The sequence below is a fragment of the Gopherus flavomarginatus genome, chromosome 17 (genome assembly GCF_025201925.1).
Source record: "Gopherus flavomarginatus isolate rGopFla2 chromosome 17, rGopFla2.mat.asm, whole genome shotgun sequence".
Taxonomy (NCBI): Eukaryota; Metazoa; Chordata; order Testudines; family Testudinidae; genus Gopherus; species Gopherus flavomarginatus.
The window spans coordinates 19959506-19982364 of NC_066633.1; the positions used below are offsets into that span (position 1 = coordinate 19959506).

General features: G+C 41.2%; 2 protein-coding genes across 4 annotated transcripts in view; one reads left to right on the top strand and one right to left on the bottom strand.

Moving 5' to 3' along the window:
* The window catches only part of DPP7 (dipeptidyl peptidase 7), a 34702-nt gene extending 33541 nt beyond the window's left edge, over nucleotides 1–1161 (top strand). For both annotated transcript variants that reach the window (XM_050926368.1, XM_050926367.1), the window contains exon 13: nucleotides 703–1161. In XM_050926368.1, coding sequence (XP_050782325.1) covers nucleotides 703–835 — 133 coding nt within the window. In that variant the 3' untranslated portion in view covers nucleotides 836–1161. The remainder of the gene's footprint in view (nucleotides 1–702) is intronic.
* A 461-nt stretch (nucleotides 1162–1622) lies between these two features.
* Nucleotides 1623–22859, bottom strand: part of MAN1B1 (mannosidase alpha class 1B member 1) — a 31664-nt gene continuing 10427 nt past the window's right edge. For both annotated transcript variants that reach the window (XM_050926350.1, XM_050926351.1), the window contains 7 exons: nucleotides 20073–20221; nucleotides 19221–19409; nucleotides 16060–16250; nucleotides 14686–14806; nucleotides 11840–12037; nucleotides 9798–9929; nucleotides 1623–7291 (listed from right to left, as the gene is read on the bottom strand). In XM_050926350.1, coding sequence (XP_050782307.1) covers nucleotides 7088–7291; nucleotides 9798–9929; nucleotides 11840–12037; nucleotides 14686–14806; nucleotides 16060–16250; nucleotides 19221–19409; nucleotides 20073–20221 — 1184 coding nt within the window. In that variant the 3' untranslated portion in view covers nucleotides 1623–7087. The remainder of the gene's footprint in view (nucleotides 7292–9797; nucleotides 9930–11839; nucleotides 12038–14685; nucleotides 14807–16059; nucleotides 16251–19220; nucleotides 19410–20072; nucleotides 20222–22859) is intronic.

Consider the following 22859-nt stretch of genomic DNA (forward strand, 5'->3'; position numbering starts at 1 on the left):
GCTGAAATGCTGCTTTGGAAGAAGAGCTGTCCACTTACACAACTCACTGGTCTGCCTCTCCTTGAGCATGGAAATGGTATTTGGTTTGTAGCTGCTGTTTTACCATGTTCACTTGGTCTCATCACTGGGGAAGGGCCCTCTTGAGCAGGGCTCATGCCAAGTTGTTCTCAGTGGAAGATCCTTTCCAGAAAAGTGCTTTCTTTCTCCCCAGTAACCCAACAGCCTATGTGCAGTGCACACTGCAACATTCCACCACTCATGCTTTCTTTCCTTAGTTAGATGCTGGATGGCTTGTGCACTGAGCAGAGAGGACAATAGTGTGCCTTCCATCCTGAGCTACCCTAACTCAAGGACAGCCCATTACTCCGTCTCCTGCAGGCACACTGACCATCTCCCCACCATTACTGTGGATTGTACTGTAACTTTTCTCAGGGTTATACACTACTAGAATGGTAAGCAGGCGGTATGTCTACAGCCTTGTTCTCCATGGCTGAAGCTATCCCATGCACATGAGGGGAAGCCCTCCTGTGAAAAATGTTTTATGTAAGGAAACTAGATCCTTTGCACCTCAGCTGACTAGATTAGTTACAAATGAAATCCCACAGTGACTCTTGAGCATGGCTGCTATGGCCTCTGAGTAACTGTATGCTCATATTGGAATATGGACAACTAACTATTGTATATGCTTGGCATTCCCTACAGAGGATCTAATCCAGCTGATCCTCCATCTGTCACAGATGCACGCAACCTAGAAGCAAGGATTATCCATAAGTGGGTGAAGTCTGCTAGGATTGAGAGAGCCTGGGAGAAGATGTTTGCGGGTATATCACCGTGAAGATATCCATCCAGCTGCCAGCGGGAGTGTTGTGCTGCTAGTGTGTGTACCAGAAAGCACAAGGGTGGCAGCCATGGGAGCTACTTGTGCACAGATCATTTGACAAAAATGTCAGTTCAAATAGCTCTACCAAGGTGATCAAAATTCACCAGTCTAAAGTGTCCTGTGAGTCAATCAAGTCTGTCAAAAGAAAACAAGTAGGCCAATCCATTGACTGAAGGCAATAGCACTTTGCACCGGTCACATGCTTACCTGCATTGTACCACAGATGTAATTGTAATGGGGGAAGGGGAGAATAAAAGCTTGCCTGCAAGTGTTAGACCATTCCTCAGGAACTGGGTCATATTTCATGTACATGCTTTCCAGAATGGTAGAGGAAAGAATGTGCCCCTGCTATGAGAGCGAGGTATGGTTATTCACAGCCCCCACCAAGCTCCCGTGTTGCACAAGACTAGAGGACACATGTAGTTTATGTTCAGCTAGAAACAGTGTGTCTTTAAAGAAATGCTTAAAAGGAGAAAGTTCTCTTGGGTGATTTGTGAAGAAGTAGAGTGAGGGTACTAGTTATAATGATCAGTGAGTTGTAGAATTCAAATGAAGAGACCAGTTTCTCCAGAAAGATTAGTCATTGTAAAAAATATATATATATATGGGTTCGTCAGCTGTGGAGTAGAGACTAACGTTTGGAGAGCGTGTGCCCTATCTAAGGTAATCCCACTGTGAACAGCTATTGTACAGGAACAGTAGCAGTGAAGAAGTAGTCACATTTCCAATGATGACCCCTACGTTTATTTTAAAATAAATTACAAGTTTATTAAAGTATGTGATAGAATTCCATGGGCTGGCTTCTGAATATAACCAAAGAGGATACAAAAAGGATATTTTTCTCTCACCCTGAGAGGTGAAATAAATTCATCTTTGCACATTAACAAGTAGACTCTTACCTACTGCAAATACTGTGTACCAATAAATACTAGCAAGACTGAAAAAATATTACATCTTACTAATGAATTATATGCCTTAAAGTAAAAGGTATATCCTTACCATGATTACGGGGGGGTGGGGGGGAGCATTTGGAAAGCCTCCATCAAGAGATCATTCCAGACGCGTTACTGAGGTGGGCAAAGTACAGCACTTATTCAGCTTCTTACCATTGCTCAACCCAATGTTCAGTGTTGGTTAATATTTACACTGATCAATCTCTGCTTCCATCATGCCCCAGTTGGTTCAGATAGATACTAGGGCCAGTCCTTGACGCTTTTTCACATGATTCAAAGCAGACCCTCCAGGCACTGGGAGTAAGTTTCCAACGTAGAGCAAGGAGTAGTAAGTAGAATCACAGGTTACAGCTGAAGTATTCCAGCAATTAGCAGGGTTCATAGTGCCCCATGCGAGGCACACGGAATGTCTCTACAGAGGAGAGATGGGAAAGGAGTAAAGTCAACTCTCCCCCTCCCCCAATGGAATCCCCACCTCTAGCTCCCAAGATAAGCCAGGGCCAGGTGGATGGATCTCTTGGCAACCTTTTATTCTTGCTCTGCTATATGGCCTTGCTAGCATTCCCTGCTCCTGAAAAGCAGAAACCACACAGAGACCATGCCCATGGTTAGAACCGGCCTTTATCCCATGATGCATTAACAAAGCAGCTAGGCGAGGTGTGAGCCACCTAGAATGTACTCTGCAAGCTACAATCTTTGAACAAGTGGTGACCAGTGGCCTGCTCTGCCCGTTGGGGGACTTCCAACTTTCCACTTCAAGATGAGGCAAGAGTTCTTTTTAACCCTCTTGCACCTTGTGAAAGAGTCTAAAATATGAAACTTAACAAGGAAGTTCTGCAGATTAGATTTGTTCCTCTTCAGGGGAGAATGCCTGGAAGTGCTAAAAAAGGAAAGTCGGCGAAGTATAGAGGAAATCAAATAGTAAAGGCTTTTAGATGATACAGTGTGGGGATAAGTTAAATATATAGTGAGGCTTTGAAGCATAATTCAGCTTTTGTCCTGTCAAAAGTAGCTCCATCAAATGGAGGGGGCAGGGGGAGTGTCATGCTTCATAATCTGCTGCAGATTTCTAGGGCAGACAAATCTGACCCAGTTCAGCAGAGATTTCCTTAATGGTTTTTTAATCTTGGTAAGAGAAAAGAGTATATAGTGAAATAACCTAGTTATCAAGTACATCCTACAAAGAGGCAACTGGGATAGTCACAGCTATTGCAAGGCCATACACCATTTCCTGGGAAAAGTGTCAGAGTAACTAGTTCAGAGAAAGAGACAGAACTAGGAATGTTTCACAAGACATGAATTGACCAGCTGGTAAGAGGAGCAGACAGCTCCTCCCACTAACTCAGCCCAGCATGCTGGATTAAGACCTACAGCAGTGGCTTTGTTACCAAAAGGCTCATCATTCCACTGTATCATGACATACAACCATATGGAGGGTAGGGGCAAGTTCCAGAAACAGTAAATGCTGCCTCTGGTTACAGAATATAATAGCTTAACTCAGGACTTGAAAAATCCACACACAAGTCAGAAACTTTCCCTGGGCAGCATGAAAGTTTGTGTCATCACTTCCAACAGTACATAAGATTTCATTTAAAAAACTGAAGTTTTTAGTCCTTTGCATTGTGCCAATAACCTTCCATCAGTGAATAAATGCAGTATTTTCTTTGAGGCTGCAGCTATACAGATGCAGTGTTTCTACTGCAGGTATGAGACTGCCAAGCAGCAATGTGAAACTAACTAGACTTGTCAGTTTCATTGCTGCTGTTCAGAATCCTGAGAGCAGCAAGGAAACTTGTCTTCCTTTTACTTTCAGGCTGCTTCTTGAAAAAGCTCACAGCAGCAGGGGTACGTACTGTAGTTTCACAGGTGAAGAACCAAAAAAAAAAAAAAAAAAAAAAAAAGTCTAGGGAAGCCTACAGTAGCAGAAACTTGCCCTCTCAGCCCCTCACAACGGAGGCACTAGGAGAATGAAAGGCAAAGCTTCTTTCCGTCCCAGCAGTTGGAGAGGATAAGTGGAGCTTCAGATTTAATCAGACTCTTAACAGGACCATATAAAATATGAAGGAGGCCCAACAGATTCCAGGCACAGCCCCTTGGTAGAAATCCCCGTACTTAAGGGGTTGCAGTGGGGCTGCGCTTCTCAAATGGGGGTTTCCCTTCTGCCCTATATCCACCTTTCATATCTACTTTGGGCTAATAGATTTTTCCAAGCCCTAGTTTAAAACTCAGGTACCTAAATGAGACCCCACTACTAGCCTCACCCTATAAGTGTGCAGTACTTCAAGGCTGTGACCATACACAACAAACCAAGCAGTATTTATTCCTCAGTGGAGGCAGTCACAAGTTCGAATGAATAGTCTGAGTGTGTGCACTTTGTTAGAATTAGGCAAGGCACTCAAGCTCTTGGAAAGTAACCAAGGCAGCTCACGGCAAAAGGCTTTTAACATCACTGGATTAAATTATGGCCTTTCCGCAACAATCCATTATTTGAGTATGGGAACTGATTCAATACATGGATATGCCAAGTAGATGGATTATATTCACTGCACTTAAGGCTTTGGATCAAAGTACCATACAGTACAGGAGTGGAATCTTTCCAACCAAGAATGAGCACTGGTCCTATCATGCCTGGAAAGGAAGAGGATGTGCTGTGCCATCAAGGTGGAGTATTGTGCCTTTAAACTTCACAGACCAATCAGAGGCAAGAAAGTATCTTTGAGGGGGCACAAAAGCAGGTCATGACAAGCAATTAAAGCTTCCTCTTCAGCAGTCAGAAAGGGAGCAATCAGATCGCCAATTGTCAGACTATTTACAAGTTTCAGGCATAATAAATGATGGTTTCAAACTGACATTAGGTTTCTGTTCTACCCTGAGCAGCATGTTGACCAATATTAAACAAAACATTAAAAAAAGGTAAGAATTGACAAAAACCACCAGTTACGGTAAGTTAGTTTCCTAAGACAGCATGAAGCCAGAGAAGAAATAAGTCAGACCAATAGCTTTGGAATAGAAATTTAGGATTGAGGGGAAGGGGATAATGTTTACTCCTCCCTCACTTTATTCATTCAGAGTGAAATTCATCCCATATCCTTCTGCTTGTACACTGAGCTCATGTAATATGGAAGGAATCGCAACACAACACACATGGAACCCGACAGTGCCATTTTTGCAGAGTCAAATGCTTCTAAGAGTGCAACTGCACTTTATGACCTTAACACAGGGATTAAGTGATACACAGAACCTTGCATATGCTCTCTGCACTAGGGTGTATATTCACCTCCTGAAAATTAACTCTTAAGCCTCGTTAAATACAACCAAGACACTCCGGAATTCTTATGAACCATGTAAAAATCAAGCAACAAAACAACTATTCAGCCTTAGGATATGGCTTCTAAATTCCAGTGTGCACTTAAGGGGGAGACCTTGTGAATTCCAAGATTACTAAAATTCTTGAACTTGTGGATCACCTCATTCTGCATTAACCTGTGATATCAGCAAATCCCCAACTCCCAGCATCAACAAAACTTAAAAAAATAGTACCTCTCTCTCTCTCTCTCTCTCTGTGTTATATATATGTAGAAATATAATTTGCAGTAATTGTTTCTTCATTTCCATGTGCCATCATCAAGGAATGGTAAGTACGGCTTATATATTTAAAAAATGGTCCAAATAGTAATGTCCTACTCCAGCAAGACAAGTTATAAAGACATTGGTTACTTCACAAAACAGAAAGTTACATTTACTGTTAAATCCATAAGTGAATTGCTATGGGTCGCTTTATATTACCACTATTTCTCAGCCCCAAATTTAGAGTCGATTGTACCTACACACGTACCTGTAACTTCCCTTCTCATTAATGAGACCTGTGGGAATGGAAACTATGACAGAAAGAGAAACCCCAAAATAAATTAACTAGCACTTTTCTCTCACAACTTATTGGTGTGCACAGGACTGCATAAAAGTTAGCTACTTTCAAAATTCATGTTTTGAAACTCATTTCCAGAAATAAAAAATGCAAGACCCTAGACTCACAGAAGATACTTTTATACATAAGCATTAGGTCTAGTTTCTCCTCAAAGGACCCAAACAGCTCTTAGCAAGTCTACGGGCAGTACTAGTGAGAGGGAAGACCCTCTCAGTAGGACCACATTCTGAATCCATGTCAGAAGACCCTCAGACCATCTGTATTTAATTCTACAGGGGAATATAACACTTTCAAGCAAGGTACTTCAAAGAAGAAGAAAAAAGAATTGAAAACCCCTCCTTGTTAATCCATAGTAAGATAAATAGTAGGAATTACTCTGTACAACAACAAGCCTCACTGATCCAACATAACATTTTTAAAATCCAAGATCTGAGAAAGTTGAGTTTGAATTACACCTAATGTGCTCACCAGCTTTTCTGTAGCTCAACCTCGCAAAGCAGCTTTCAGTCAGAATACCTGAGTCTAACTGATGCAAATATATATAAATATAAATGCATGTATGTATAGTTTGCTTTTCACATTGTCTCCTGCATTCCTGCAGATAAGTTAAAAAAAAATGCAATACATCTACAAAATTGTATACCACTTTGAACTAAATCAGCAGCAAGTTCTGTACTCAATTTACCACCATTCATTCATTTTAGCCACAGCTCAATAAATTCAGATGCTGTACTATAGATGTTTTTGAAACATAACTTCTCTCTTCAGACATAATGCTGCACAGCTCACTGATTTGGAATGAGATCAAAGTGTCAGCAATATTACTGACATCCCCATTTGTACTGGAACAATGGTACAGTTCTCTGTCTATCCCACATCCCATATGGAGATATTACAGGCTCATACCATGGAATGAGCTGGAGTCAAAACTTTTCAGTACATCCTTCTCTCCAGAGACAATCCTGTGCTATAAGACTACTTGTTGCTGTCCTGAAATCTAACCAAAATCTACAGAGAATGGCATGAGTGAGTCACTGGTTGCTCAGAAACCTATTAACATCAGGGTCCACATTGCAATTGCTTACCCAACCATGATGTCTGCATCAAAACCAGGCAAAGCAGTATAGTGTGCACAGATTGTTCATCCCCGAGCTAAAGCACAGAGTTAGATTTAAGACTGATAGATTTCTCTAAATCAGAGATGCTTTTCCAATTTTTTTAAAAACCAAGAAAGGGTAAATAGAGCAATTCTCTGCTATCCCAGTTCAAACCCTGCACAGTAAAGTGACTCAAAGTAACAGCCCGCTGCCAAAGGTTCACATAGTACTTCTATGCTGATGCCCAGATAGGAAGGGGGTGAGCTTCTGTGTTAAATACATATTTGTCAAGGTTGATTAGGTCTATGTCATCCGAAAACAGAAGAAACATATATTTGAGTGTTTCCCCAAGAAAGAAGCTTTCCATCTTATCTCTCGGCTCTGGGTTACTGGGGTTCTGGACGTTGTTAATGGAAGTATAACCACCTGAAGGAACCTGTGCAAAAGACAATTAACAATTTTATGTATTTCTATAAGCCAAAAAGAACTTCTGTTATCTACAAACTCTCAATTTTGATTAAAAAAAATTAACATTAGAAAAGCAGACAGAGCTTGCAAAATATTATTTTGCAACTTACATAAAGATTTTCAATTCTGAAGCATTACAAAACACTTTACAAACTGATACACAAACTACATACAGTAAAATGAAGCCACATCACTGTGAAATGTTGCATGTTTAACAGCAGAAAAATATAAGAGACAAATGAAGAGGACAATGTCCCATCAAAACTGCAGAAGAAATTTGAGGCGATTACTGTAATTACCAGGTTGAAATTGGTCAGGACAAACAGGCTTAATACCCCCACTCTTGAGAAATGGTCATAAAAGATGCCATGGCCCTAAGCAGTCTGGACTATAATTGTATAGCTCATCCAAGAGATACTTTTAGAAACACAGTGCTCCTCTAAGGTTATGCTGGGGCAAACACTCTGTTCTACACAGGGAGGCTGCGAGGGGGAGGAAACTGATCTAAGTTACACAACTTCAGCTAAGTGAATAACATAGCTGAAGTCGATGTACTTAACATGAACTTACTTCGATGAGTTGACTGCTGCCGCTCTCCCATCAACTCTGCCTGCCCTCTCAGAGCAGGAGTACAGGAGTCCACGGGAGAGCGCTCGAGATCAATTTATCACATCTAGACTAGACACAATAAATTGATCCCCGCTGGATCGATCGCTGCCTGTCGATCTGGCCGGTAGCGAAGACATATCGAAACGGAAGAATGCCCCTAGTGAGGCATTAACACGATTTCCTGCAGCACTCTCTTTTTTCCTTTGAAACCTTCCACCCAGCTATTGTACCATCCCAGCCAGATCTTGCTTAGTTTGAGAGGTCTGACCCAATCACAGCAGAAACTATGGTTTCAAGGAAGGATCAGTGAAACTTTGCTGGACCAACATTCATTTCTCAAATTATCTTTGTTAAAAGGTAAATTTTATGGGAGTGACATCCCATCAACATCACAACTCAGTTACACAATCTAATCATTTAACACAGCAGTTCTAAACTGGAGGGATCTGCAGCCCCCATGGGAGCTGTGTGGCCCACAGTTGAAGCCCAAACCCCAATACCCCACTGTGGGGCTGAAGCCACGAGCACAGGGGCAGAGTTGGGGGAACAAAAGAGGCTCTTCCCCCCCCCCACCCCAAACTGTAGTGCCTTATCCAGAGTGGGGCAGTCCCGGGGACATCTCCACCCCCCACCCACTTCCTTTCCCCCAACTCCTGAGAAGCCCCGCTCTGTGGCCAGGTCAGAGGCTGGAGCCAGGCAGAGTAGGGCAGCTGCTGCTGTGGCTGGTGCCATGGGGTTACAGCTGCTCCTCAGCTCCCAGTCCCCTTTGACTGCTCACGCAAACAGTAAGAGCCACCTCGGCAGGGGGACCCAGCTCTGGGGTCAGCAGAGCCCTCGGGGAGCAGCAACTGTGGAGGAGGGCCCTCCCCACACACAGCCCCTAGCTACCCCTCTCCCTGCACACAACCCCTCGCTACCCTTCTCCCTGCACCCTGAACGGTCTTCAAACTTTTAGAGCTCAACCCCCTACCCACTTTGAGTTAGAATTTGTGGTTGTACCCCATGCCGCACCCCTCCTCCCCCACACAGCCGAGACAGGCTGGGTGGCCTGCTGAGGTGAGTAAGGGGGTGGAGGGAGCACTCCCTCCTTGGGCCCTGCTGTGTGGAGCCGGCCCGAGCCCTGCTGTGTGGAGCCGGCCCGAGCCCCACTGCTGCTCTCCCCTCCCACCCCACGCCCTCAAAAAAAAAACAGAAGTCAAACTATGCCTGGAGGCCAGAGCCCCATGTTTCCCACACCCCACTGGGCTCTGGAGTTTTTATAGCATGTTGGGGGGAGGTCTCAGAAAGAAAAAGGTTGAGAACCCCTGATTTAACAGACAATGGATACATATTCACAAGTATCTATTAAAGTATCTTGGCAGTTAAAGCAATTGATGCTTTGAAGTCAGAGAGTTACCAGGAAGGTATTTTATATTGGTATTTTGCACTAGAAAATCCTAGCCCCTTAGAAACTATATCTGAAATTGCTAAAAGTAATGCTGAGACCCACTTGAAAAGAAACAAAACAAAACTTGTTTGGATATAGGTCAGCATTTTTGTCCTGCTGACAATTCCATCCAAGCAATTTAGAAAGTCTGCCCTCATCATAATTCTCTTAAGACATAGACTTTTTTTTCTTAATATTGATAAAAGCTTTTTCCTTAATGTGCTAAGTACTAAATGCATAAGCCTAAGTACATAGGCTTCAAGGCAGAGTACATACTGTAATACTCTGTCAAGCTCTTAATGCTTTGTTTTACCTATTAGATATTTTTATGATTCTTGGAACATGAGCAATTTCAGCTTTACTTTGAAAGTCCCTATATGCAGAACACTTTGCCTAGATACACTCCTGAGACCATTACTGCTCAGCATGCTGGCCTTACCCGTGTATACTTATTGAAGTTCTGCAAGATCTCCCAACCCCAGTCTTGGTATTTCTTATCCCCTGTGAATCTGTACAGGTAGAACAGGCTTTCCACAGTTTCAGGTCGCAGCAGGTTGTGCCTATCTGCAGGCTGCAAAAAAGTAAAGATCATAATTCAGTCAGGGAGCAGGATACATTAGCAGAGAGCAATCTGACTGTACCCTGTAGCTTCTTTGGTAACGATTACCAAAATGAGAGAATAACTGGGTAGGTAGTAATATTGCTGAAAAGGATCCAGGAATTAGAGTGGATCACAAAATGAATATCAGTCAGCAGTGTAATGCAGTTCCAAAAAAAAAAAAAAAAAAGAAGAGAGTGTCTTACATAAGAGACAAGAGGTAACTGTCCCACTCTACTCAGCATTGGTGAGGTTTCAGCTAGAGCACTGCATCCAATTCTCAGCGCCACACTTTAGGAAAGAAGTGGGTAAAGTGAAGAGAGAGTGTGTCCAGAGTAGAGCAACAAAAACAATAAAAAGGTTTAAAAAAATGAGACCTATGAGGAAAGGTTAAAAAAACTGGGCATGTTTAGTCTTGAGAAAAGATGACTGAGGCAGGACCTAATGGCTGTCTTCAAATATGTTAAGGGCTGTCATAAAGAGAACGGTGATCAATTGTTCTCCATGTCCACTCAAGGTAGGAAAAGAAATAATGGGCTTAATCTGCAGCAAGGGATATTTAGGTTAGATATTAGGAGAAACTTTTTAACTATAAGGGTAGTTAAGCTCTGGAATGGGTTTCCAAGGGAGGCTATGGAATCCCCATCATGGAATGTTTTAAAGAACAGGTGGGACAAACATCTGTCAGGGATGGTCTAGTTCAGGGGTCAGCAACCTTTCAGAAGTGCTGTGCTGAGTCTTCATTTAATCACTGTAATTTAAGATTTTGTGTGCCGGTAATACATTTTAACGTTTTTAGAAGGTCTCTTTCTATAAGTCTGTAATATATAACTAAACTATTATTGTATGTAAAGTAAATAAGGTTTTTAAAATGTTTAAGAAGCTTCATTTAAAATTAAATTAAAATGCAGAGCCCCCCAGACCAGTGGCCAGGACTCGGGCAGTGTGAGTACCACTGAAAATCAGCTCGCGTGCCATCTTCAGCACATGTGCCATAGGCTGCCTACCCTTGGTCTAGTTTCACTTGGTCCTGCCTTAGTGCAGGGGGCTGGACTTGAACATGTAGGGCTGGATGGGACCTTGATAAGTCAACTCTCCTCCGCCACTCACACATGGCTCAAATAATTATATGCAAGTCAGCTTGTGAATGTTAAGAGATCATTCAAAAATTTCAAGCCTAGGAAGTGTTTGCCTGAGGAGAGACAGGGAGGAAGTTTACCCATCAAAACAAAGAACATCCTTCCCCAGGTGTAGATTGAGATTTTCACAGATATTGAGATTTTCATAGAAACAATGTGATATATGCACAGAGCTATCCAAAGCAAGAGATACACAGATGTCAATTTGTGTGATACTTTTTTTTTCTATTGAAATTTCTTACAAATGTCACCAGATACATAGAGATCCCAGCATACTGAGCTAGGTACCATTTCTCCAACAGGAGAGAAGGCCAGTGGTGATCTGAAGGTCCACTCCCATTTACATAACATGAATCAGTTAGGTTGAGGTGAGTACAAAAGTCTCATATTGCTAACCACTCCTATAAACCTGCAGCTGGCCCTTTGTATAGCGGAGAGATAATAATAGACAGGGCATTTTCATTTTCTTGGGAGCAAGGAGTCCAGCAATAGTTTCACCAGCCCGCCACAAAATCTTAAGATGGCCTTACTTTTCTGGTTACATTTTGCTTTGGGAAAATGTAGCAGACTTCTTTCTCTGACAGGCAATTAGTGGGAGGGACACAAAGGGGGCACCAGCTAAAGGGGCCACATGCCCTCCCCACATGATCCCTCCATGTGACTCGTCCCCGTCCGCCATGTAACCCCCTCACATGACTTCTCCCCACCTGACTCCCCCACGTGACTCATCCTAGGGCTGTTTACCTTGATCTCCACATCCTTGCGGTCCTTTTGTGCATGGAGATTGAAGTGTACAATCTCTGGGCTCAGGCCTGTCTCTACCTGAGCATACATCTGGTAACAAGTTTCTATGAGGGCTTTGGCCAGCTCCATGTGATCAGCAGTCAGCCCATTGTGAGCGCCAAGAGCCAGCGTCCCAGGCAAGAAGCAAACTAGATGATCCTGCAAGACAAAAGCACCATCCATTGTGAGAAGTATTAAAAACAAACAAGACTTTGAGTTACCCTGGAGCAGTACAATAAGGATAGAGAGCGCTTAAAGACCACAATTATTTGTTAAGCAGAAATGTAACATGACATGAGGCTGGCACCGTAATTAAAGGAGACTTACTGTCACCTTGAAGTCACAAGTTTTTGTAGCTATTATTGATACTTGTAACACCTAAAATTACTAAAACCAAAAAAAGCTAGTGGAAAAAATTTCTCTTCTTGATCCGTTTACCAACCTGGTGCATTTCGTAACACTTTGTGTAAAGTCAGTTTCTTTGTTACCCTGTATTGCCAATTAGCAAGGGAGAAACTGAACTATCTTTAAAATCAATCAAGAGAGGAACCAAAAAACCCCTTACAAAATTAGTTTTTAAAAGAATTCAGGGGATAGCATTTCAAGGGGTTCTATCAGAAAGTGTCAATTTGAAAAAAAAACACCACCACCTCAATTTACAGTGTGTCTAATATTTATATAGCACCCTAACTTTTCACGGTACTTTAAAGAGATTCCTTTAAACATTTTAAATGGTCCAGACAGCTTAAAATCTAAATTACTCAAACACAAAAAGTAGACAAAAGAAAAATGATAGGGAAGAGAAGGATGAGGGTTAAGATAAAAACTATGAACAGAAAGCAAATTTCATGAGCTCTGATATTTTGAAGCAGAGACTGAAGTAAAACAAAAGGCAAAATAGAAATTAGCCATAGAAACCAAGGGTAACAGGTTTTGGGGAAGTATTTGAAGTTTAAATATAGATTATTCTGAGCAATAACTGATATGATAATCTTAATATGAATATAATGGAGCATGGGGTAAAGTTGAACATCCTTCCTACCACTAGAAATTAATTTTTTTGTTATTATCCATTTGAGTGTCAGAAACACCAGATACTTTCAATCAGGCATCCTGAGTATTCCTCTGTATATCAGGCTCATCTCCTTGGTACAGCCAACATTCCACAGAACAACAGTGGATTTTATTCCTGCACAGAGGCAGCAGCAGGAGCCAAATGGTTACAAGAATCTTCCCTTCATGAATTTTACACACTACAGCTTTATTATTCAGTTATTTATTCAAGGAACAGAAGCATAGGTATTACCACAAGGATTGTGCAACACTCTCAAACAACAGAGTTACATGTGATTATCTTTCTGAGAATACTATGAAATGTTACATGAATAATTCAACACTCAACAAAGTCAGTACACAAACAAGTTGGGAACCTATGACACATACAATTCTCAGTACTCCCCTTCACTGAAATTCAGTTTACAGTTAAATCAATAGTCCCTTCCAGTAAGGCTAATGCACTACTGATGCTGTGAACAACAGGACTACAGATTAAATTTGGAGTTTTGTTCATTTCTACCATTCCAAAATCCTAAAGGGGTTATCAGATACCCACTGCCACCACCATCACCACCTGCCAATCTCGTAGTACTCATAGAGAACCTCTGTACAAAGCTCTCAAGATCCCCGTCCAGTTCAACAGACAGTGATCAATATTGATGGTAATATCAATGTAGAGAGACCAAAGTTCAACTAGTCAGGTATGGTGAGGTTCCAGTCGTATCCTTCAAGCAGAGACAATAAATGAAACGCTATCAAAGTCTCTGCCCTGCAGGGACTGAATTTAATGTCCTCATACATGCAGTGCTAAGGGGGCAGATTTACACATACATTAGTAATGCACTGCTCACTTAAATATTTGTCACTTTCATTTACATAAATGTCTTACACAGAAAACACTCCAAGTACTTTTCAAAAGGGAGTGTTAATTCATAGACTTTAAAGCTAAAAGGGTTCATCATCATAATCTAATCTGACTTCTGGTATAATACAGGCACAGAATTTCACCCAGTAATTCCTGCATCAAATATTTGCCACCTAAAAGGCAGGAAACAAGAGATGGAGTAATTTGCCCAAGGTCACACAGTAGGTTTGTGGCAGAGCCAATACCAGAACTTCCAAAACCCCTGATTTCCACACTCATGCCTTAATTACTAACTAGATCATTTACTTCCTTGTATTTTTGCATTGTAGAAAAAGTGAATAGCAGCACCTATTTTGTGTATCTCAGTGTTTAAAATGCTGAAATGATGTAACAAATGATTGCACTGAATATGTTTTCTACTGCAGAAGCACAAGTGGAAACTCACAGGGAGATTCAGATCTGCAAATAAAAACCTAAGAAAGGGCCTCTGTCCATAGCAGGCACTGTTATCTATAACCTGGCTAGCTACTCAATACTGTCACTAGTGACCTGAACCCAGCATACTTTTAAACTAAGATAGCACCTGCCCAGAAAACAGACAGACAGAAAGACAAACAAAACCACCACCTTTCACAGGCTATCATAGTGTAATCTAAATGCACAAAGCATCTGCAAATTGCAAGGGTCCCTGGTAGTTTTCATTTTTTGGATCTTCCAGCAGCCACTATCAAAACCTTTACTTCACACACACAGAAAACACATTTGATCAAATAGCTATTATAACTACCGCACTCAAGATCTCTCCCCTACAAAAATGCAGACAGCTCAGGGGGAATGCAACAGTATTCATAAGAGCCACTGAAAAAAAATCAGGTACAGTGCTTACCATCTTGGCACTGAAATGTCCGTGAGCAAGTTCACCTACAAAGGTAAGCTTCTTGGGTTGTGATGTCCGAAGTAGATGCTTTTTCACCCCCTCAATAGCTCTCATGTAATCTTCCAACAGTCTGTGAATTAAAACCATTCCCAGTTAGCCCAAATATACACATTTTAAAGTAGATTTATCCAACCATACTTTAGATACAGTACATGCATCTCAAAGGCCACACTTTTTGTAAAGTAGAAACTTGCAATTTGATTTCAATGGCACTACTTAAGATATTTAGTCAAATATAAAGCATCAAGAAAAATCCAAGTAATCATGCTTACACAAAATGCATCTACCATGTATCTCCAATATATCTAATCATCTTTGGCTTCTTTCAAGGGTGTTTAGGAGAAAAAACACATATGTATTTCTGAGAATAGCATGATAATTAAAACAATTTTAAAAAGTAAAGAAGTGCTCTGTGAATTTTAATGCTTGTGAAAGGTGCTGGATTCAGAACCAACTGAGACTGAAGTTCTGCATCTACACAACAGGTACAGCACTGGCAGAAGTCATGCAAGTTTTCCCTAAAGATATTCCTCAACCCTTATCTGCAGGACACCTTCTAGAAGCAAGGTGTCCCTAGCCTCTGCCAGAAGCTGGGAATGGGTGACAGGAGATGGATCACTTGATGATTCCCTGTTCTGTTCATTCCCTCTGGGGCACCAGGCATTGGCCACTGTCGGAAGACAGGATACTGGGCTAGATGGACCTTTGGTCTGACCCAGTATAGCCGTTCTTACATAAGGTTAATAGTTAAAGGTAGGTGAGAGAGAGAGAGAGAGAGAGCGCGCGCGAGCGCCTTTCTTTCCCACAATAACACCTCCCTAGTCCCACCAACCCTTCCAAACCCTCTCATCCCAAAACAAGGTGCTTCCCAGTTATTCAGGCTAGACAAGAGAAACACACTGGAATCCAAGGCACCAGATTCAAATTTAAGTCATGTATCTGGACTAGAAAGGGGATAGTCACGAATGTGGTACTTGCCCTCCAGCAGATGTGTCCTACAGAGCAACAACATTTTATTTACACAACAGAACCTGCTGCAAACAATTTAAATTCCCCCCACATCTGTAACAATCATAACCCTCAACACCCTGTGTAGGGGGGAATCAGAGTTGCAAGTTGAAGTCTGATCCTCACATTGTTATGCAATTACCAATAGGTATGCTGACCCAGCTTGTTTGTTGTTGAGGGTTTTTTTAAACTACTCACAAGTACGCTCATATCAGAGTCTGCATAATATACTCTTCCTTCTAAACCGCCAACTAGGGTAGCAAGTCTCATAGCTTACATCATTCTTAAACTGACACAGGATGTGGGAGAACTTACTCATTTTCTTTCTTCCCACCCTGGATCCATTGTTTGAGCAAATATTCATAGTAGCTGTCAGCTCTGGCTCCCAGAGTGTAGACACCCAGGTGAGTGAACTGCCCACTGTTGGTGTTTATGAACATGGGCACCAGCCCATCATTCTTCCCTGAGAGAGAGTGTACATGCTTCATCACCACATCTACTGCTTTCTACAGAAAAAAAATAAATTGAAAAAAAAATACACCTTGAATGAGACAATGCAACTACACAGCTCAATGTTACTTAAATGGCCCGGAGCAGTCAACAGTAGTGGTATTTTTTCCCCTTTTCCAATACAGTTGCTACTTATGGCTTCAGAGAAACTACAGCAAATCTGAGGTGGGAATAGCTAGAGACTTTTTTTTATCAACTTTCCTTTTCAAGAATACAACTCTCTCAAGCTAGACTCAGCGATGGTGGTGAGTCCAGGTCCCTCAGATGTTTAGAAGTCAGATTCAAACACCGACTGACAGAACATTAGGTTAACTCTAACGTTAGGTTAAGTGGCCTGCAACACCTTCAACAGTGTCTGTTCTGGAGGAGATCAGTGAAGTTCAGAAATATTTCTCAATAATGCTATAGCTCAACTCAAGTTGGTAAAGATGCCAACTTTTTTTTTTTTAAGCTGAGATTTTCATGACACGAGTATAGCTAGGGACCACTGCACACACAATGTACAGGCATAGTTCCTGCAAATAACTGTATAAATAAGAACAGGAGTACTTGTGGCACCTTAGAGACTAACAAATTTATCTGAGCATAAGTTTTAATGGGCTACAGCCCACTTCATCAGATGCATGTAGTGGAAAATCAGTAGGAAGATACACACACACACAGAGAACATGAAACAATGGGTGTTACCATACACATTATAAGGAAAGTGATCAGTTAAGGTGAGCTATGTTTCATGTTCTCTGTGTGTGCATATCTCTCTATCTTCCTACTGTATTTTCCACTACATGCAGCCGATGAAGTGGGCTGTAGCCCACAAAAGCTTATGCTCAAATAAATTTGTTACTCTCTGAGGTGCCACAAGTACTCCTGTTCTTTTTACACATATTTGAGTGATGGACCTAATCACATCAGCCACGCCATCAGGGGATCGTTCACCTGCACATCTACCAACGTGATATATACCATCATGTGCCAGCAATGCCCCTCTGCCATGTACATTGGCCAAACCAGACAGTCTCTACATAAAAGAATAAATGGACACAAATCAGACGTCAAGAATTATAACGTTCAAAAACCAGTTGGAGAACACTTCAATCTCCCTAGCCACTCAATTACAGACCTAAAAGTCGCAATATTACAACAAAAAAACTTCAGAAACAGACTCCAACGAGAGACTGCTGAATTGGAATTAATATGCAAATTGGACACCATCAAACTAGGCTTGAATAAAGACTGGGAGTGATGGGCCATTACACAAAGTAAAACTATTTCCCCATGCTATCTCCCCCCACAGCCCTCCAGTTCCTTACATTTCCTTGTCAATTGCTGGAAATGGGCCATTTTCATTACCACTATAAACAGTTCTTTTTCTCTCCTGCTGATAATAGCTCACCTTAACTGATCACTCTCCTTATAGTGTGTATGATAACACCCATTGTTTCATGGTGTGTGTGCGTGCGCAATCTTCCTACTGCATTTTCCACCACATGCATCCGATGAAGTGGGCTGTAGCCCAAAAAAGCTTATGCTCAAATAAATGTGTTAGTCTCTAAGGTACCACAAGTACTCCTGTTCTTTTTGCGGATACAGACTAACACGGCTGCTACTCTGAAACCTGTATAAATAAGGCCCTGCTTGAATTGTTGGATGATCTTCAAATAACTGCAGAGGAGTTGCAGACAAGACATGGGGAAAAAAATTGCAGAAAAATAATGATGGACCTTTATTAACAGCAGTGATTTGGAAAAGTCAGAATGTGTTTAAGAAAAATTTGCAGGAATGATCTAAACACTCAAGTATTATGTTATGCCTGCTATTTTTTTTGATAACCAGATATTTTGCTGCAACTATCTTACATTCATTTAAAAAAAAAGTGACTGGTACAATATAAAATTCAAAAGACAAAGTCTTAACACAGCTGCTGTAGAAATCGAGTCCAGTTACTTTACCCTTTTACATTTTACAGGCATTGCCACTAATTGCATACTCAAAATGTATGTGAAATTGTGGATTGTGCAAAGTAAGTTAATTAAAAAAAATCAAAATTGCAGTGGAAGCCTACTTTTGTGGGATCCACAATATTGGGAATGAAGTAGGGCCTTATGTATAAATTGATTTGGAGCACTACACAAAATCACCTCAAAATCACCTCCAAAACTAAAAGAATACACCTCTCACTGCCTTTGAAATTGTTAGAACTTTGGCTTATTTTCTCCCAGATACAATCTTCATACCATGCCCATAACTGGAATTTGAGTCAGCTGATAAGCACCCTGCAGCTTGTGAAGGGAGTTTAGTTGCTTTCAACACTAGCATTAATGTAGGGATATCTAAGCACCTCCTATAGAATTTAAATACTAAGAGGACAGCTCTATATAGTTTATCTATAGCCTGGTGTTTTGAAAATCCAGTTTTAGGTAATCTAGTCTCAGACAACACAAAAGATACCACAAGCATATCAGAAACAAAGATTTTTCTTGTAAGTTCCTTCTGATGAAAGGAGCAATTATTCACCTCTACTATGAGCTTTGTGCTATTTACTTTTAAAAAACAACTGGAAAGTAATAGACTCTTCCCCGCCCCAGCTGCTTCCCTTTGGATATGTCATTGAACTCTCTTTAGTTGTGAGATTATAAGAACCAGGAATTCACTAGCAAACTGAAAGGTGGAATAACTACTAAGAAATAGTGATATGTATGGCGTGATTAGGCATAAAATTACTCCAGATAAGATGTTTTAGAGATGGTGTTTGGTAGGAGGTGGATCAGCAATGCAATGGCATTTACTTTCATCGACCAATGAAATCTGCTCCAGCTGCCACAGTGAAAAATATTTTTGATCTCTGTTAGAAGAATGGAAGGAGAAAAGAGTACAGGCAATCTAAGTGAGCTTCACCAATAATGGGGTGGAGGCTGAGAGGTAGTGGTGGAGAGAGGAATAGAAGATGACAACTGGTTCTCCCATACCTGGAATTTTTCATCTCCAGTGAGACGAGAGAGCTCCCTAAACTCCAGCTGAATACTGGTCACCTCTGCCACGGTGCTGTCAGACGTCCAACGAGGTGGGTGGGCAGTGCCTCGGCCAATGTTTACATCTGAGTATGGTATCTTGGATGGTGTGTTGAATGCTGGCATAAGCCTGCTCCCAATGTCTTTCTAAAGAGAACCCAAAAGCATGGAACAAAACTTTTTTATTATTTCTCTCAGCAATCAAACAAAAAAGAACAGGAAAAAGAACTGCAGCTTAGTTTCAGCCCATCTATGTGGAACAAAGGAAAATATTAAGAAGAATCACTACTTCTCAGTAATTGGCATATAGTTTCTACCTAGTTCCCATTGCTGTACACTACAGTTCATTCTGCACATCCCCTGTAACAGGTTTTCAATATGAAATTAAGAATAATCCTTAATGCAAGCACAAGGCCTTTGTCCCAGCACTTGGGAGTGGAAGGAGAATACCACTGTATTTCCCAAGACAGGGAACCTGAGTGTAACCACTCAATTCATTGACTAGCACTTTCTTCCCATAAAAACAAAATATTACTGGGTAAAAATATAATAAAGATCCTTAAATGTATCATCTTAGTCTTTACATTAGGAATTAAGGGAAATTCCAATTAAAATGGAATCCAAGGTAATTAGAGCTCTGATGACACCAGGAAGGCAAAGATGAGGAAAACATTCAAGAAGCCTCTAGGGCAGTAATGGTGGAATACAGAGGAAAAGCGGGGCAGAGTTTACTTTCTGATGAACCTTTCTGCCACTTTACCCAACACAAGACACACATTCTACCTGGGACTGTGAAACTCAATCACTTACAGCTTTTTCCAGGAAGAGGCTATCTCCAGATAAGTGGTAGGCGCTCAGCAAACCCCCCAGAATACGAATGGTGCTCTCAAAGAGGTTCACATCCACATTCTTATCAAGCAGTAAATCAGTTGCCACCCATTTCTTTGCTTCTTCAAACTCTGCAAGGCACAAAAGAGAACAACTTTTGGAGGAAACACACTGTAGTTACAACAGCACACTCAAATGACCAGATTACAAGAGTTAGTATGCCATACTGCCTTCATTCTTATTCAGTTTATCAAAAGGAACCTGTATTTTTAAGTATCAGAGGGGTAGCCATGTTAGTCTGGATCTGTAAAAGCAGCAATCAATCCTGTGGCACCTTATAGACTAACAGACATTTTGGACCACGAGCCATCCGACGAAGTGAGTATTCACCCACAAAATCTCATGCTCCAAAACGTGTTAGTCTATAAGGTGCCACAGGATTCTTTGCTGCTTTTACTGTATTTTTAAGGGGCAAGCTGAAGAGATTACAAATACACTGAAGAATACACACCAGGAGAAGTTAGACTTGGCATCAGTTTAATTCCTATGCAATACAACAATGTGGAGATATGCAAAGAGACAAGTACTTGGTAGAGAAATTACGTTTAACAGACCTTGTAAAAGCACATTCCTTCTTTATTAAAATAATGCAAATGGCAATTATCCTGGTATCTCAATAACCCACCTCTCTCAATATAAGCCTGCAGTCTATTACCACCTATTTTACTGGCCATACACTTCCACCATAAGACTTTTTAGATTTCAGTTAAAGCTACTTAAATCAAAGCTACTGCCTGTCAGCTTCCCAACATACTATCTATGTATATATATGGCCTTGCATTACTTCACCGTAATTAATTACTATCCTCACAACAGCCTTATGAAGTAGGATATGTTATTCCCCATTTTTCAGATTGAGTGCTGAGATAAAGACGGATTAAGAGACATGCCCAAGGTCAAACAGGAAGTTTGTGGCAGAGCTGGGAATTGAACAGACGTCTGTTGAGTCCCATGCTAATGTTCTAACCACAAGATCTCTAGGTATTCAGGACACCAGGCATCTATGACTAACAGGAACTTGTACTGGGGAAAACAAAGTTGCTTCTTTAAAATGTTGCCAATTATCTATGCAATTATCTATCTGGACACAGAAAGCAAAGGTTAGAAACTAATACCCTTCCAATTGAGGCTTCTGGATGTTAAACTATCACTAGAATAGCTCACCAAGATCTATCTACCACAGATCCGTCTCCCTTGTGAGAAAAATCACTGTTTACAAACACATTCTTTTACACGGACCTTAAATAAGGATGACAAAATAGGTTTTCTACATTCCATTTCAGTAAATTCTGCTGTCAGACTTGTCACTGTCTAGCAATAGAGAAATCCAGAATTATCTTACAGAAGCAGTTTTTATATTCACAGACTCATGAGAGAAAGATTTTCACACTCTAATACAACTTTCATTTATAAAGCTTTTCTATCCTGCAGAATCCCAAAGAGCTTTACAGACTATGAAGCAATCACTTAAAGGAGAACTGCAACAGAATATAAAAGTTTGCAAACAGACGTCCATTTTAAACATGTCTAAATCACTAATAATTTATTTTAAAAGCACTCTGCGTTCTTACAAAATATTTAAATATGAACTACAGTCACACTGTCAACCTGATGAAACATCAAGAGAGCTCAGACATGCAGTGAGAGAGACAAACGAGATTTTCCACAGTGGATTTTTTGTTTGATTTTAAATTGTACATAAAAATGTACGTATTAAATCAAACAAGTAAAGAAAATATAGAACTGTGGAAGATTCCTGCAGTTTCTTATGCCGTTAGCTGCAGATCTGATCTTCCAGTCTTGACACATGTCAAACTGTGTTTGTTGTGGAATTATTACAAAGGTGGCTGTCTCCACAGATGCCACAGCTGTTCAAAGCACATCAACGGAGACATTTTCAGGTATTTGTAAATACTGCTTTGTACTTTCCTTGTTTAACTTACACATCTCGATTAAGTGATTTTTTTTTCTGTAGTCATGTAAGACAGTAGCTTAAAAAACAAAAAAAAATGAAATTGAGGTTTTAAAACTCAGTACCAAAACACAGCCACTTCTGGAGTGAATTAGGAAAACTGCCATACAGTGAACAGAGAGTATACAACAGTTTGGGATAGGAAGTGATGAGTACTGTATCCTATTGAATTTAAGAGGGAATTTTGCTAGACAATACGTAATTAAGCAAGTAAAAATGTGGCTTGCTTATCAGCATTAAAGTGTGGTTAAAGTCAGAACAGTGAATAAAAATAGCACTGCCTTAATCCAGTGGTTTTCAAACTTTTTTTTGGTGACCCAGTTGAAGAAAATTCTTGCTGTCCATGACCTAATGGAGTAGGGGAAGAGGGGTTTGAGAGGGGCTCAGGGCTGGGTATGAGGGGTTCAGGGTGTGGGAAAGGGTCAGGGCTGGGCTGGGCGTGCAGGCTCTGGGGTGGGCCAGGGATGAGAGGTTTGGGGTGCACGAAGGGGCTCCAGGTTTGAGGGGCTCAGGGCTTGGGCAGGGGATTGGGGCACAGGGTTACCTCATGCGGCTCTCAGTCAGCGGGGCAGCACTGGTGCTAAGGCAGGCTTCCTGATGTCCTGGCACCACTGCACCCTGGAAGCGGCAAGCAACAGGTCCGGCTCCTAGGAGATGTGCAAGCGGCTCGTGCGGCTCTTGCCCACAGGCACCGACACCCCACCCCCAGCTCCCATTGGATGGGAACCAGTGCTTGG